General features: G+C 43.9%; 1 protein-coding gene across 4 annotated transcripts in view; it reads left to right on the top strand.

The window, feature by feature from the left end:
- Positions 1-15,362, top strand: part of patj (PATJ crumbs cell polarity complex component) — an 88,767-nt gene that overhangs the window by 20,565 nt on the left and 52,840 nt on the right. For 3 of the 4 annotated variants that reach the window (XM_035523400.1, XM_035523401.1, XM_035523398.1), the window contains exons 12-19: positions 16-144; positions 2,162-2,241; positions 3,783-3,839; positions 3,954-4,088; positions 5,712-5,885; positions 6,259-6,459; positions 12,914-13,123; positions 13,860-13,952. In XM_035523400.1, the coding sequence (XP_035379293.1) occupies positions 16-144; positions 2,162-2,241; positions 3,783-3,839; positions 3,954-4,088; positions 5,712-5,885; positions 6,259-6,459; positions 12,914-13,123; positions 13,860-13,952 (1,079 nt within the window). The remainder of the gene's footprint in view (positions 1-15; positions 145-2,161; positions 2,242-3,782; positions 3,840-3,953; positions 4,089-5,711; positions 5,886-6,258; positions 6,460-12,913; positions 13,124-13,859; positions 13,953-15,362) is intronic. The other variant, XM_035523399.1, reaches the window with a different exon arrangement.

Genomic DNA, 15,362 nt, shown 5'->3' with positions numbered 1-15,362 from the left:
TATGTGTGTGTGTAGTCCAGAGAGAATCATCCCGTGTGTCTCTGAGGAGGTCTGCAGAGATCAAGGTGCGGGCAGATGTTCAGACACCCTCTGTGATGGAGCCAGTAGAGTCAGCTCTGACTGCGATCAAACACAGTGGAAGAGGTGAGTTCATACTCCGTCACCCCCCCGCCCCCATGTACAAAGGTGACTTGGCGCATAATGGCGCAGTATGACCTGCAGAACTTGAAGTATTTTCCTTGTTCATTTGTGTTGTCTCCAACTCAAGCATATGCTCTTTTGGGGACTCATTAAGAAACTGTGATCTTACCCTTCATCCTAAAAGTCAATTATAACAATCGTCCACGTCAAATCTAAATCCTGCGTAGGATATTTCCAATTTATGCATTCTCATCATCTGTCTCTCTGCAACAGCTGCATGGACAGTTGTTGCTTTCAGTACCATCCCCCCACCTGTGGCACTGTGGGAGCTCAGGAACCCAATCTCCTGAGCTCCTCTAATAGGTGATGGTGGGGAGCAGCTTCAGGCCAGTTTACCACTAATACCTCCACCCTGGTCCCAGCCTTTTTGAGCCCACCACCACAACTCCTCATTCCTCTTCCCCACATCTGCTCATGCTAACTGAGCACAGATTCTGTCTTGCTAGCCTGCAGATATAAAAATGAGATGAGAGCGGTCCTGTGTGAGACCTAGAACTGGCTAGAGGCTTGAGTTACACTCTGGCCTAATTAATCCAGACAAACCCTGGTACCTGCCAAACCCCTAAATAAAGTGCTCTGTTGCAGTGAGCCAGTACAAGCCTAGGATAACAATGATTGCTTGTCAGGGACTTATTTCCCCACAGGAGCAGCTGTTGTGCTTGTATAACCGCTTTAACACAAAACAATCTCTTTTAAGCTTACGTTCACAAGTATTTCAAAACTTGTTATTCTTACATAATGTGAACATCGAGGTGTGTGTTTTCTGTGGGTAGCAGTTGAGACATTTGACTTTATAAGGATAAGTGAAGGTTCTGGCAGGGGATTTTAGAATCATGTCTTTAAAGATGATTTCATTGAAAGAGCCATTAAATGTGAACATTTTTGTTTTTAGTCATGTAAGGCTGAAGTTCTCTGGAAACAGGTGTTGTCTGTGTTCTGGTCCTCCATAAAAACCCAAATAGGATGTTGGCCTCCTTTCTCTCTGAACCAGTTTCACAGGGTGTTCCTCAATGTGCCTTAAGGGTTTTTGTTTTGTTTTGTTTGTTTGTTTGTTTGTTTGTTTTGAACCGTTGCTGAAGTGAGAGGTTTTTTCAGTACTTTTTTTGGTGTGACAATATCCATGTGTTAACCTGACTGAGATGTTCTAATAATCACCAACAGTCGTCAGCAATTAAGATATCATGGCATGTGTTGTGATGCTGACTTGGATTTACTGCCCTTTGTTAGTCCTCACCACTAATTTAGAATTAAATAGTGAAACAGTCAAAGAACATGTTATATTTGGTAAAGAAACATTGCTTTCTGTAATGCTTAAATATGATGCTCCCCCACCTTTGCTTCTGCACCTGGCTTGCAGATGTTGGCTACAATTTTACAACCCAAACCTGAAAGCGATGCATTGCTGTATTAATGTAGTCAAACACTTATGATAAATGGTGTTGTGAGTGGTGGTGGAGAAATGCTAATTTAATCAGGCCTATGCACCAGGCCTCTTCGCCTTTGTGCATGCGTGTTCGTGCGTGCGTCTCATTTTCTCTCCTTTAGTCTCTCACTCTCTCTGTGAGTTGTCAGAGAGAGATGACTGGAATGATTACATGTGTAAGGGAAGGGGGTTACTTGTCGTCCTGGGGGGCTTAAATTACTGCAGGAGTAATGTTCCTTTCACCTCCCTCACTTCCCCCTCACGTGCTTATTTTACCCGATACTGTAAATAAGCCTGATGCTTTTGCCGTGTTCCATGTGACCCCTCATTCACGCGTTCACCTTCTGATTCATTTTTTATTCTCATCAATCAAAATGACATCCTTAGCTCATCGCAGCAGCAGCACCACAACATACACTAAAGTTGTATGTTGTCACTCAGCATGCTTAACCCTCCCCCACGCCCCCCTGCACACGACGGCCATTCAAATGATGGCAATTTGCTTTAAACACCAGATATTATAACTTTTTGTTTTAGTGCGAGAGCCGACCCCACTGACCGAAATGGAGCTGCACAGCAAATGGGAACAGGCTCTCGGGCCCCGCTATGACGTTATGGTAAGGAGAAATGAGAGCATAAAATGGTAAGCAAACAGGGAAAGTCGTATTAATAAAAGCTAAGTAAGATCATAAATTCCTCCTGAAGTGTGTTGCTTAAGAGATTTTACACTTTCTTAAAGTACTTAATAGCATAAGTTTGGGTGCGAGGTTGCGGTACTGGTCCTAAAGAAGCCACATGGAAGATCTTGCCAATAAACCTTTTTTCTTTAGCTGTTTTGGCTTTATGACAGTACAAGTAACATTTTCTTGCTAGCCCATTTTTCTTTGTTCTGCATGTAGAAGCGCACACATATGGACATGCATTTGATACCAGAGCTGGTCCAGTTCTTCCTGTTCCCTTATATCCATTTAGACACAACCAGAAGAAATATGACGACACATGTTTGTTAAAGGGGGAGTTTGCCTCATTTCACATATTGGATCATTTCTAGACACCTCACACAGTTTTCACATCAATTACTTAAATACATTTTATAAATTAATTCAAATAGTACTTCATTCATTGTCAGTATATATAGCACACTTAAGGGACAGACTTAAAGGGACAGAAATGTTCATTTTAATTAATTTGTCTAGACTCCTTTTCTGAAAAGCACTCTATAATGCCAAAAGTTTTAGATGTTTTTTCTGCCTTTATGCTTTATTGTGAATGACTGACTGTATTTATCCTCTGTGTCAGGACTATTTCCCATATGTTAGTCCCTATAGAGCAAGTACAGTTTGATAATTTGATAAGCAAGTAAATTCCACAGAAATATGTTGCGGGTAGATTTTGATATAGATCTTTTTGAATGTGATATGCCATATAAGTTTGAACTATATTCAGGGTGTCGTATAACTTGCAGCCACAATATGGTACAAAGCTCTGTCTCACAGTGGAAAAGGGTGAAAATGAACTATTAATTTGGCTCTTGAGGAGACAATTTCCACAACCAGCAACAATGCATCTCATGGTGCTGAACAAGCTGAATAGCAACATTAAAACAAATACTGCCAGCAAGAGTGTTCTGCTGATGCAGTTTCCTGTTTTTAAACCAATAAAAAAAAAAAACGAGTTGTCTGTCCCACCTCCAGCAACCAAAACTATGATGGAGAATGGACTGAATGACAGCAAGAACATGGTAGCTATTGCAAAGAAAAATAGGGCTTTGCTTCTTTTTTTTTTATTTTCTTAAAAAGTATATTTTGAGGAAATTAACATTTTGATTATTCAATTTGCTTGCATAGAGGGATAAATTCAGTTTATTATAATTGGTGTGTGTGGGGGGGGGAGACACACTCATCTTGCATATATTGATACCAAACCTGTTAGAAAACATCCAAGATGCATCAAACGGGTATCAGTTGTGATTTTGTGGTCAACTTCCTCTTTAATAGCACTGTAACAAACAATTGACAAAGGAGGATGATTGTTAAATTATAGCTAAATTAAAGATAAATATTACAGCTCCTTTTAAAGGAATGACCTAAATAGACTTAAATCAGAAAGTGGAATGCAAGGCTTTTTTTTTTCTCCCCCCCCCCCCCCCCCAATTCAGGTTGTTGAACTAGACCCTGTCATTGAGGATGACGCAGAGCTGCAGAAATACTCTAAGGTAGGGGAGTGCCAAACATGGTGACCTGTCCCAGTGGCGTGGAAAGGGTCCTTTGATCTAATCTGTACCAGAATTTGATTAAAGGTCATTCAGGTAATATTTTTCTCCCTGCAGTTGCTCCCAATTCACACCATGCGTTTGGGAGTGGAGCTGGACTCATTTGACGGGCACCACTACATCTCCACGGTCGCCCCTGAGGGCCCTGTGGCTAAGCATGGTTTACTGCGTCCAGAGGATGAACTACTCGAGGTAAATGTGTTTTGCACCGTTCTGCATTCTCGCTCACAAATCTCAAACACCCTTATTCACATTTTCTCTCCCATCAGCTTCATGGTCAGGTGGTCTCACGGCTTGGCCAGCCTTGATATTGTTTTTGGGGGTGGTTGGCATGGCTCCTCTCTTTTCCTCTAGTAAGACTGACCTTTGCATCTTGCCAGCCCCAGGCCTCCAGGAAGGCGTGCTGCTGCTGCCACTACTGGCGCAGGGATGTTATAGCAGGTGTCCCCTGATTCTGACTGAGGCCATCTGCATGGTAGTCTCTAACCTCGCCCTGCCACCTCTGCTTCCTGGCCTCTCCACAGACCTCCCACCTTAAACCTGGTAGCTGTGGGCTGCTGTGCCATCAGCGTATTGCTGTTGGTGACAGTCCTGGTGGAGCATGGCCCAGCAGGTGTTGCTCTGGTGCAGGGGTAAGGAGGTTAAATTAGCATGGGGTTCCTTAAGGCTCAATGCTAGGCTCACTGAGTTTGGAGAGCTCAAAGGGCAATTTTTACATGTCTGTTTGAAATGTCAGGTTCTGGCTAAACTCTACTGGTGGTAAATCGTTATGTAGACTTCCTGAAGAGACACCATGGCCAGATATGAGGTCAGTGGTGCTGGGGTGAATGGAAGGAAGGTTTGGCTGTAGAAGAACCAGATCCTGGCCTGGAGCTGGGCAGAAGGCCCACTGCTGTTCCTGCTTTCTTTAGGACCATCAGTTTTGCCTGACCTATAAATTCCAGTGATCTTGTGAAAAGTGTTCGGCCTGGCACAATAATAAAATGGTGCTGCCAAGATATACTGCTCAATCATAAGGATGAGAGAATCGAAATGTGTTTAACCTGACTTCAAAAATCATTACATTTGAGGCACATCGAAGAGACTTAGATTTTAGATAAAATTAGAACACTGGTTTCTGACTTTTGGTTGGTTGGGGGTTTTTTTAGATTCAAGACGTGCTATAATTTTGAGACCCTCCTTTGTTGCCAAAAATCATAACTTCTGTAGACTACTGTAGAATGTGGCATAATAAGAGGATATATGCATTGAATACAAATGGACTGAGAACTGCAGAATTCTGCATGTTCTAGCTTTGCTCTTAGATTCATAACTACCACTCCGGACAAAGTTATTCCCACTTTCTAAATAAGGCCTAAACCATTTGAGGATGGTTCCTGATAGTCCTACCCAAATTTCCAACCTGTGGAGAGGTACACTGTGATATACAGTATTTAAATTCAGCACCAAAATCTAATATCAGGACTGACATTTGAGTCATAAGTCAGTATTCAGGTTTACACCATTTTAGTGCCTTTTTATAAGGGAAGTCCCAATACTATGCAGGGAACTTATGCTATGTTTCATTTAGTTTGCATTCTGTATATAGTGAAAGAAGAGTATTTATTGGACTGTGTGTGACAGAGACATTTTACATTTCAGTGGGGTTGTATTAGATCTTAAAGGTTTCCAAAATGCTAGACTTTTTAATACTGGTTCTTGCAAAGCAGAAATAAGCCTTTTACCACAGAAGCCTAATTAAGAGGTTTGTGGACCAGTGTGTTGAGCGATGCGACCCATGTGTTGAGTGATAATAACATTGCATGTCATGTGTAGGTGAATGGAGTGCAGTTGTATGGGAAGAGCAGGCGGGAGGCAGTGGCCTTCTTGCGGGAGGTTCCACCTCCTTTCACTCTGGTGTGCTGTAGACACCTCACTGAGGAAGGTACAGAGTACCAGCCTGATGCTGAAGAGTGGTGCTCCAGCAGCCCGACTGCCAGCCTACAGGAGGTAACGTACGCGTGGACATATTCACACCGTCACTTAAACTTGGACCAGAAATGTGCCGCCTTATTGCTGTATTGCTTAAGGAACGTCTTAGCAGTTACAGTGCAGGAAGGTGTTGAGCTAAAGCTAATTTTCTGTACTTGAACCTCAGTTATTGTTTGATGACTTGTATTACTGTCATACAATTTTGGGACAGGACAGTATCTCTGTCCTTATACACACTGAACTGTAAGTCGAAGGCCTGTATCTTCATTTAGGAAGTGCTTGCTTTTTATTCCTTTTGGCAACTTGCCTTCTGTGCAGTCATCTAGTACATATGTACACACTTTACATAAAAATGTGTAGTAAATGCAGCAGGCTTTCTTCGCTGTTCCAGCAGACACCAGTGATCCAGCAAGAGGTTGCTGAGCAGAGGAAGGTTTCAGAACAGAGCCGTCCAGTGAGAGAGGAAGAGAGAAGGGAAAGTGGAGATGAAGAGGACGAAGATGGAGAGCTGGCTCTCTGGGCTCCAGAAGTGCAGGTTCTGGAGCTTGAGAAAGGAGACAGAGGCCTTGGCTTCAGTATTCTAGATTACCAGGTGGGCTCTCTTTGTAGATGTGGTTCTCTCTCTCCCTCCCTCCCTCCCTCCTAGCACATTGTACTGCCTTGTTGAAGTTTTAACTACTTCCAACACTTCTGACCCAGTTCATCAGGTGTGTTGGTATAAGGAGAACTTGCAGAGAAGTGGGGGTGAGGAACCCTGGTGTAGCAGTAGGCCTGATATTCCAGGGTCAAAATGCCATTTTGAAAAAGTAAACTTGCTCTGCTTTTTGAAAACTTTCTGAATATGCAAATTGATAAATATTAAAGTTGGCCATTTGAACTACATCTGCACAAAGTGCATTCCCCCATGAACCAAATTTAGTTTACAGAAACCTTTTATATTTATACATTTCCACAGACATTCCTCTTGGAGAAAAACCTGACTTAATTCAATTAATACTGCTTGACTCTCCTGAAGTCTGATCACAGGGAATGTATGCTAATGTCAAAAGTCATTGGGCACGGAGCTAAAGGAAGCCATGATACTTCTCTGGCAAGGCGCACCGCTGTTTATTTGGCTTAGTGCCAAATATCAGAAGCCTTTGCCCTGCTCACTTTCTTCCAAAGGCTGCTTTTTCTTCTCCCTTCATTAGCCTTCTAATCACTCTGCATACACTAGTGGCTGATCTGGAATCAGCAATAATTGAGTAATGAAATCTGGTAACTTAACCCATTTATATATTTTTTTACACACATGCCTATGTATAAATAAAGTGTGTGTGTGTGTGTGTGTGTGTGTTTGTGTGTGGAGTCTGAACAGGCACATACACTGGGATGCGTCAGAACGCATCATTTATTTCTTGCCTTGAGGACCGTACGTGCTTTTAAAATAACAAGGAAAACAAGGAATTCTGACTGATTTGAAGCCAGGCCAATGCTGCTCAGAAGAGGGCCTATGGGTTCAAAGCTGAAACCTTCGCAGCTTTATCTGAGAGATAATAAGTGACGGCGGGGGTGGCGGCGCAGCTCCCAAAATGGGTGGGGTTGAAGGGAGATCACATTTGAATGGTTCACATGTCTCTTCCCCTGTCAGGGCCCACTCTGAGTGATGGGCCTGCAGTTTCCACAGACAGAATTACACTGGCGCTTGATAGCAGTAACCTGAGCAGTGATCCCTTAAATTCTGCCATTCTCCTCACCTCCGTGAGGGATTGGGAAATTTAGATGGAGGAGTGCTGAGGGAGCAGTGGACATGGACCGTACTCTGCGTGCGTGAATTAAGACCCCAGCTTTTGCTGACTCTGTACTCATTTGTTTGCAAACTGCATTTGCTTTTTCTGTATCATGAGGAATGATAGCAGTTGCTGGAAATAGTTTGGAACTGATGGTTAGTAACGTTTGGTTAAATAAGTACAGAAGACTGGGACATTTGAGGTTCGTTCAACACCAGTACTATACTGATGCTTACATTTGAAGTTGGTGATATGAAGTAAGTTAATACTGATGCATATTAAGCGTTACAGAGTAATAGCAGTCTAAATGTAACTGTACACTATGAGAAACAGGAGGAAACCTAATGCTAAACTAACACTATTGCTTTGGGAAAGTGTGTGTGTGTGTGTGTGTGTGTGTGCGCGCGCACATACATGTACACACACATATATATCTATCTATCAAATTCTCTTCCATGAGAAGTAAGAAATTTGTGTCTTGGGCTTTGACGGAGGCCATATTGACCCAAGCGTACCCCCCTCAGTCATGAACCGAGTATCTGTGTGCTCAGCTCCAGCTGAGCCTCTCTCACCTAGTGCTGTCTGCCTGCTTATGTTCCCATTTCCTCCGCTCCTCTGCCCAGAGGCCCTGAGGGCAGGCTAAGTAGCCTGGGCGAGTTCATTTGGGTTCGTATGTGTACACACACATACAGAATCTGTCTGGAGCTGCGGGACTTATCAAGATATTGTTGTAAAGTAGGCATGACTAATAATAGATAGAAGTTACTGGCCAAAAACATACAAAATGGTAGCAAAGAAAGATTGATCCTATGCAGGGGGCTTTTTTTTTGTTTGTTTGTTTCTTCTCTCGTTCTGTCTCTTCCTCACCGTCTCACCCTTTTTCTTTTCTTGTTTGCCCTGGCCGGCAGGCAGGCGTGAAAGCTTTGCCGTCTGTGAGGGGGGAAATTGATTTTGCTGTAGTGTCTCTAGCAAGGAGCTTGAGCTGATGAGGCTTAGTGAGCAGGAGCAGGACCTATAGACATGCCCACAGCTTTCCAGAACCTTCCGAATGGGCCGTAGCATTCTGTCTCTCTCATCTCCATGTCTTTCTCCCGTTATCCTGGTCTCTCTCTTTAGCTCTTCCTCTTGTTTTTTTTGTTTGTTTCCCCCCCCCCCCTTCTCTTTTTGTGTGTCTCTCTCTGTCACACTCCCTATAATATTTTTCTTCTTGTTTCACCTGTTTGCTCCTATCAGCTAGAGATACTCCCAGGTTTTGGGCCACGCAAGTTGAAGCTGGAACAGTAGCTAGATTGATAGGACGCCGCTGATGGCTGCATGGCGGCTGTTTGATGGCCATGTTTCTTCCCTATATGACAGCCTTAACTGCAGGGTTGCCAACAAGCGATGACAATGAGTTTATTTGTGTTTGATCTGTTTTTTTTTGCGTGGTGGACACTGATCTTGGACTGAGAAGCATGATGATTTGGTTTTCAGCAGTATGTGACTTAATGCCAAAGACCCCATGGTATTGCATGCTATGGTGCTAATAAAGATTAATGGAGACTCCTTGAGCTAAACACCTGATCTGAAGCACTGGGTCAGGATGAATTTGCTTTAAGTAGGATTGGATTCGCATGGCCATTTAAACTTTTTTTTTTTTGCAGTGCTTTTTTGTCTAACAACTGTAGTTCACGCGTGAAGTCACGCTCTAATGCAGCTCTGTAAAGGAGAATGATTGAGGAGCTCTCCTGTGGTGGGGGACTGAAAAGTATAATTGTAACCGGGCCTCATAACATTGTTTGTAATACATGACAGTCATACACGAGCGATAAAGGAGAAAAACATGTTCCTACTTATTAAAAATAAACCAGTTTGATATATTTGGAATATATGATGGAAGAAAACTGTCATATTGTTACTTGAAGACCCATTGGTAGGGCCCTGCTCTTTGGAAAAAAACTGCTAAGATCAAGGCCTGTATTTACTGTAGAATACTACTTTGCATGCTTCTCTCTCTGTGGTAGGGATACAAATATATTTCCTCCACTGTATACATGGCTCAAATAATTTATAGCAGTTCCTGTGTGCCAAGGAAACAAAAGTTGAAATCTAACAGATTTTTTTTTTTTTTTTTTTTGTCTCTCTTGGCAGTCAAAATAGCCTTACCTGCACATCAATACACCATTTAGTGGGAACGTTTAAAGCAAGGGGCATAAATCATCTATGATTTATTATTTATTTACTCTTTGTTTATTTATCCTGTGGCACCTGAAACTCACTAAGGGGAAAATTTTTATTGCCACGACAGGAAATTGATTGAATACAGCATACTTCCACAAACCTAACGTATCCAGAAGGAAAGTGCATTACGGTCTTTCTCCGCAACGTGGCTTTCCCATGGCAGGGTATTGCCAAACTCTTCTGAGGTGGGGCTTCAATATCCTTTTGGTTTCAGGGTGCCATGGGGGAGCGGGTGGACTTGCTGCTCTTATCCCATCTACATTGTCTGTGTTGCAGCACTAAGATTAAAGTGACCACATCTGCTAGCTTTATTACAAACCCAGGCCAGCTACCCCTGGTACACCACTGTGTCCTGGCCTCTTTGGCTGGGGAAGGTTTTGCTGCACAAGGCCACAAGAGTGTGAATGGCCTGTGAATTAGGCTCGTGGTATTCTCAAACCTTTGTCCTATTGATTTGTTTTGAGAGTTCTTGTTTCATTCCTATACATGCATCTGTTCAGTACCATAAATACCGCATGTAGGCATCCTTTGAGATGCAGCTAATTCTAAGTATGTTTGAAGTTACTTTAAAAGTTTTTGTGTAATGGTAAGGGGAATAATGCATGTTCTTTGGCATCTTAGCCATGGAAGGGTTAAAAGGGATTTTGCCGTTTCCCGTAATCATGTTGGTTTCAGTCACTGCTAGCAGATTGGCCCTCCACGTTATGAGAACAGCAGCGCATCCAGACCTCCATCTCCCCCAAGAGACGATTGCTCAGAGAAAAGCGAGGAGGAAATGTGAGGGGGTGGTGGGGGTAGGAAAAGTGAGAGAAAGGGTTCCTGGAATTTGGTTAGGCAAGATTGAAGGAGGAGGATGAAATGGTGTGCAGGCGTTGAGCAGATGATTCCAGTGCAGAGCGTAGATTTACTGTCCACCTGAAACCACGCTGAAAACTTTTAACCCCTCGCCATGCCGTGCTGGCCTGCGGCATTCTTTCTTTGCTTAGAGCGGGAGGTTTTATCTGCTAAAGCAGACAGCAGTGGCACACAGCCTTAACTAAACCTCAAGGCCCCCTCCCGCCTGACTGACTGACACCCAGACAGAAAGAAAAAGTCCACTGAGCCAGTGCAGTGGGTCTGCACTTCCCAATCCATCCATCAGTACAGGCCAGACCAGTTTCCATCTGCCTGTGGGCCAAAAGAATGCATAAGACCTGCATCAGGACAGTGCTTGAGAAATGCATTATAGTTTTAGCCTGAGTTGGAGTGGGTGTTTTTAGCCTTGTAACTCTTGATGGATTTTTAAAATGTACAAAAGATGATTGCTTTATTGCTTCTGAGAAAACCCACTTATATTAAGACTAAACAATGACAGCATGTTGTGGGTAAAAGCATAGCAGTTTGTGTACAGTAGTTGTGCTGCTGGGACAGTCGCTGTTTTGTGTCCTGAAAAATCTTGCACCCGTAACATGGAAGGCAGCTGCACCCGCTGACGAGGGCTGGTTTATATGGACTCTTAAATCAAAACTGCATGGAGCCAGAAACATAAACAAGAAATGGGACACACATTTGCTCCCTCTCGCTCCCTCACGCACTCACTCATGCTCACTCTCATTTTCTCTTTGTCTCCCTCGCTCTCTCTCATTCTTTGTTTTGCCCCTCTCTCTCTCTCTTGCTGCTGCTGCTTTCTCTTCCGCCTCCCTGCTGACAGGCTTGTGAATATGCTCACAGCTTTCTGTGTTCCTGGTGCCGCACTCACAGGCTTGGCGTGGCCTGTTGCTGCCGAGCGCTGTGGTACTGTGAGACCCCAGCATGTTCCCAGCGTGCCTGCTTCTTGCCTGCTCCGCTCCCCTTGCATTTTCCAGCTGCACTGCTGACATCACTGGCCATGTGGGACGAGAGGGGGCTTGGAAAAGAGGAGCACGCTTGGCTGTAGCTCGGCAGCCAGACAATGCAGCCAGTGTCCTCCGAAAGGGCCAGCTGGAGTGGAACTTCAAATCCCCTCTCCAACTTTTTCCTGTTCGCTTGTTTTTTTTCTTCTTCTTCGTTCTGTAACCCCATCCCCCCGAAATTCTCTCCTCTGTTCCTTTTTTTCGTCTTTTCTGTTTTTCTCTGTCTCTCTCCCTCCCTCCCTCCCTCCCTCCCTCTTTTCTCCGAGTTGTTCCCTCTCAGCAGGCCTTACTTCATCCCTTGCTCTGAGATTGCCTTCCTCCTCTTCTGCTTACTCTGCAGCACTGCTCTATTGTGGAATGACGGGCCAGTAATGGCTCTGGGCCGCCAACTGGCTGCTCTCAGCTCTCCGTTCTTCTTCCTCCTCCGTCTAGCTGCTTGAAGCCACCTGTCTGGCCCAGTCTCCACCTGATATTACACAAAATATTTGTAATTGGGGGAATTGGTAAACATTTGTCATATGTGCTTACTGCTTTGAACTTTGTCATGGCCCTTTCTCCTGCACTACACTCTCTGGTCTTGGGACCTTCCCAGTGTCCATCACCCTATCCTCAAAGCAGCTGACGGTCATAAATATTTCCCCTTGTCGTGGTCAGATGGATGTGCTCTCTAATGGCACTGCTCTTGCTTTAACCTCTCTGTTCAAATAACCACTTGTTAATCACTTTTATATTGTCGCTCGTCACATAAACGCTGCCCATATGGATCATCAAATATATTGTCAGAGACATCAAATTGGAGCTGAATTGCAGTTTAATGGTGTAACTTGGTGGAAGCATGATTGATACCGTGACACATGGGATGCGAGGAAGCGACCGAGAAGGTGGTGTCTGCATTTGGCTTTTTAAAGCCTTTTTAAAAATTATAGCTGGAAGGCTGGCAGCCCCTCAGTTAACTCGCTGTCAGCTCTGTGTTCCCTTACCTGTGCCATGCCTGCTGTGGGTGTTGTTCCTACAGTCATGAACACTATGTTGGTCAGTAAAGGTCTAAAGAATAGGACTGACATGTTCTTCATAAACACTGCCAGCATTGCACTACTTCAGAGTTCAGGAGTGTGTGTGCACTTGTCATTCAGTCTGCTTCTGTGTAATCGAGCACGCTTGCTGTGGTCTGTGTTGCCCTCTGCAGGACCCTCTGGACACTACACGTTCTGTGATAGTTATCCGCTCGCTGGTGGCAAAGGGGGTCGCGGAGAGCCACGGGGGCCTGCTACCTGGAGACCAGCTGGTCTTCGTCAACGACACCCACCTGGACACCTGCACTCTGGCCCAGGCCGTGGAGGTGCTCAAGGCAGCCCTGCCAGGCAAGGTCTATCTGGGCATCAGGAAACCTCTTGGGGTAAGATGTCATGACCTTCACAGGCAGCCCACTAAGGCATTAAAGGGATTTTTCCTTATGTCTTTATAGGGGTGATGGGCTGCTTTTTAAAATCAAAGTGTTCATGCACCCCATTTCTGTTTGTTTTGGCAAATACTCACATGTGAGCAAGATGTCTAAATACTTGACGAGCTTCAGGAATGTAAGCATTCCTACAAGTTGCAGGATTCTTAGTAGATGCCAAGAAACAATTGTAATGATTGATAGATTTTATGATGTTTTGAGTTCAAATTGAGTCCAGAATCATACAAGTGGATTGTTATATTAATGAGCAGATGTAATGAGTAATGAGCCTTAACCAGTGATTGGGGGGTGGGGGCAGTGTGAATACATACCCAGGTGAAAGTATGCTTTTTGTTTTTTTTTGTTCCATAATATATAATGCTATAACAGAATACTATACAAGGCTGTGTGGTCATTTAGCCTCCTCTGCCAGCAGATACAATGTGTTGTCCCAGACGTCTAGCGCTCCCTATAAGTTCTACCTATGCATCACATTATATACTGCCTGAGTAGCTGTGTTTTGGTCTCATGAGACTTTATTGTGGTTCATGAAATGCGACGCATACTGATTATTCATATAGGTAAATTTTGTCACTCTTATGTCACTTGTGTATGTCTGTTTAAACCTCCTTTGTTTTTTTTGTATGTTTTTACTTCTTGTCATTTTCTACTTGCTCTGTGTATTTGCTGCTAGGCAGAGGAGAGGAGCAGTGTGGAGCAAATCTCTCAGGAACATCAGGAGGAGTTGGAGTCGCCTTCCACCCATGCTCAGCTGCCTGTGCCCAAGGTATCAGCGCCCGCTGGCCCTGGCTGAACTGGGGAAAAAGCGCTAGCTGTCTACTGTGCTTCTTTATGTGCTTCCTTCTGGATAGGAGCTACTGCCAAAGGAGTGAATGACATTTACATTATATTACAACACTCATTCAGTCCTACGCTTGCTGTTCTACTTGACTCGCAGCAGCCAAATATGAAGACCTGACATTCAGGGAGTGATCCCTCATAGGTGGTTACAGGCTGTTACTGAAAGAGGCAGGGATGGGAGTGGTGGCTTAAGCAACTGGTCCTTATGGTAGAAAACTTTTAGAGGTGACGTCCAGTCCACTCTTTCTTTCAGCTTTTGAGATGCACGGCCATATTATCCTTGAATTTTAGCAAAGATGTAATTGGGGCGGCTGAGTCAAGTGCTGCCGTAAATCTACTCAAAACGAGACTAATTGCACCATTAAGATTTTAGACCCTGCACATTTTTCATGGCAAATTGGTTCTGGGCTGCATGAAGGGAGGGGAGTGAAAGGAGCTGAGTCGACAAATCAGAGCAGCACAGAGAAAAAAAGTGCACTTTCAGCTCTTATAATCTTTACGTGTGTGTGTGTTGGGCAGAAGAGGACAAGCTATAGCCCTGGTGCTGCGATGAAAGGCCTGCTTTGTATGCAGACGGACAGGAGGAGGTGTCTCCTCTCTCTCTCTCTCTCTCTCTCTCTCTCTCTCTCTCTCTCTCTCTCTCTCTCTCTCTCTCTCTCTCTCTCTCTCTCTCTCTCTCTCTCTCTCTCTCTGTGTGTGTGTGTGTGTGTGTGTGTGTGTGTGTGTGTGTGTGTGTGTGTGTGTGTGTGTGTGTGTGTGTGTGTGTGTGTGTGTGTGTGTGTGTAGTTACTGATCAGATGTTTCTGATCTAGACGATAAGAACAGGAGAAAGGATAAAGGGGCAAGCAGAGAGTGGTCACCCCATGAGGAGTGTTTGGGCTGCAGTTGCAGGAAAGGCTTCCTTTCAGTGTTCAGGCATTACGGACACATTAGAAGTCAGGCTTCCTCCCCAGTCCTAGCCAGATTTGTTTGTTTGTTTTCTTGTTTGATTTTTAAAATAAATGTAAAAAAAAAAGCAAAAAAAACAACTATTTGTAGGATGCTCTTTGCATTTGTTTTGCATTATAAAAATCCAGATGCACTTGTCCAAAACCATTTTACTGTTAAAACCAAAATGTGGTTTTAAAAACGAGTGATCAGATAATCATTAAGACAAAGCATCACAATTCCCATATCCAAACGTAATCCCAAGTCTCCCTCTATGGCAAAAACAGATAAATGCACTAGATTATAATCTGTTATGGATGCTGACTGTGAGACAAGTTGTCCATTGATGTCTGGATTAATGGCAGTTTCATCATTTAACTAAGAGGAGTGAATCTGACTTGTTGGATGC

The sequence above is a fragment of the Electrophorus electricus genome, chromosome 26 (genome assembly GCF_013358815.1).
Source record: "Electrophorus electricus isolate fEleEle1 chromosome 26, fEleEle1.pri, whole genome shotgun sequence".
Lineage (NCBI taxonomy): Eukaryota > Metazoa > Chordata > Actinopteri > Gymnotiformes > Gymnotidae > Electrophorus > Electrophorus electricus.
Note: the sequence above shows the minus strand (reverse complement) of the source record. Positions and strands in the feature narration are given on the sequence as shown.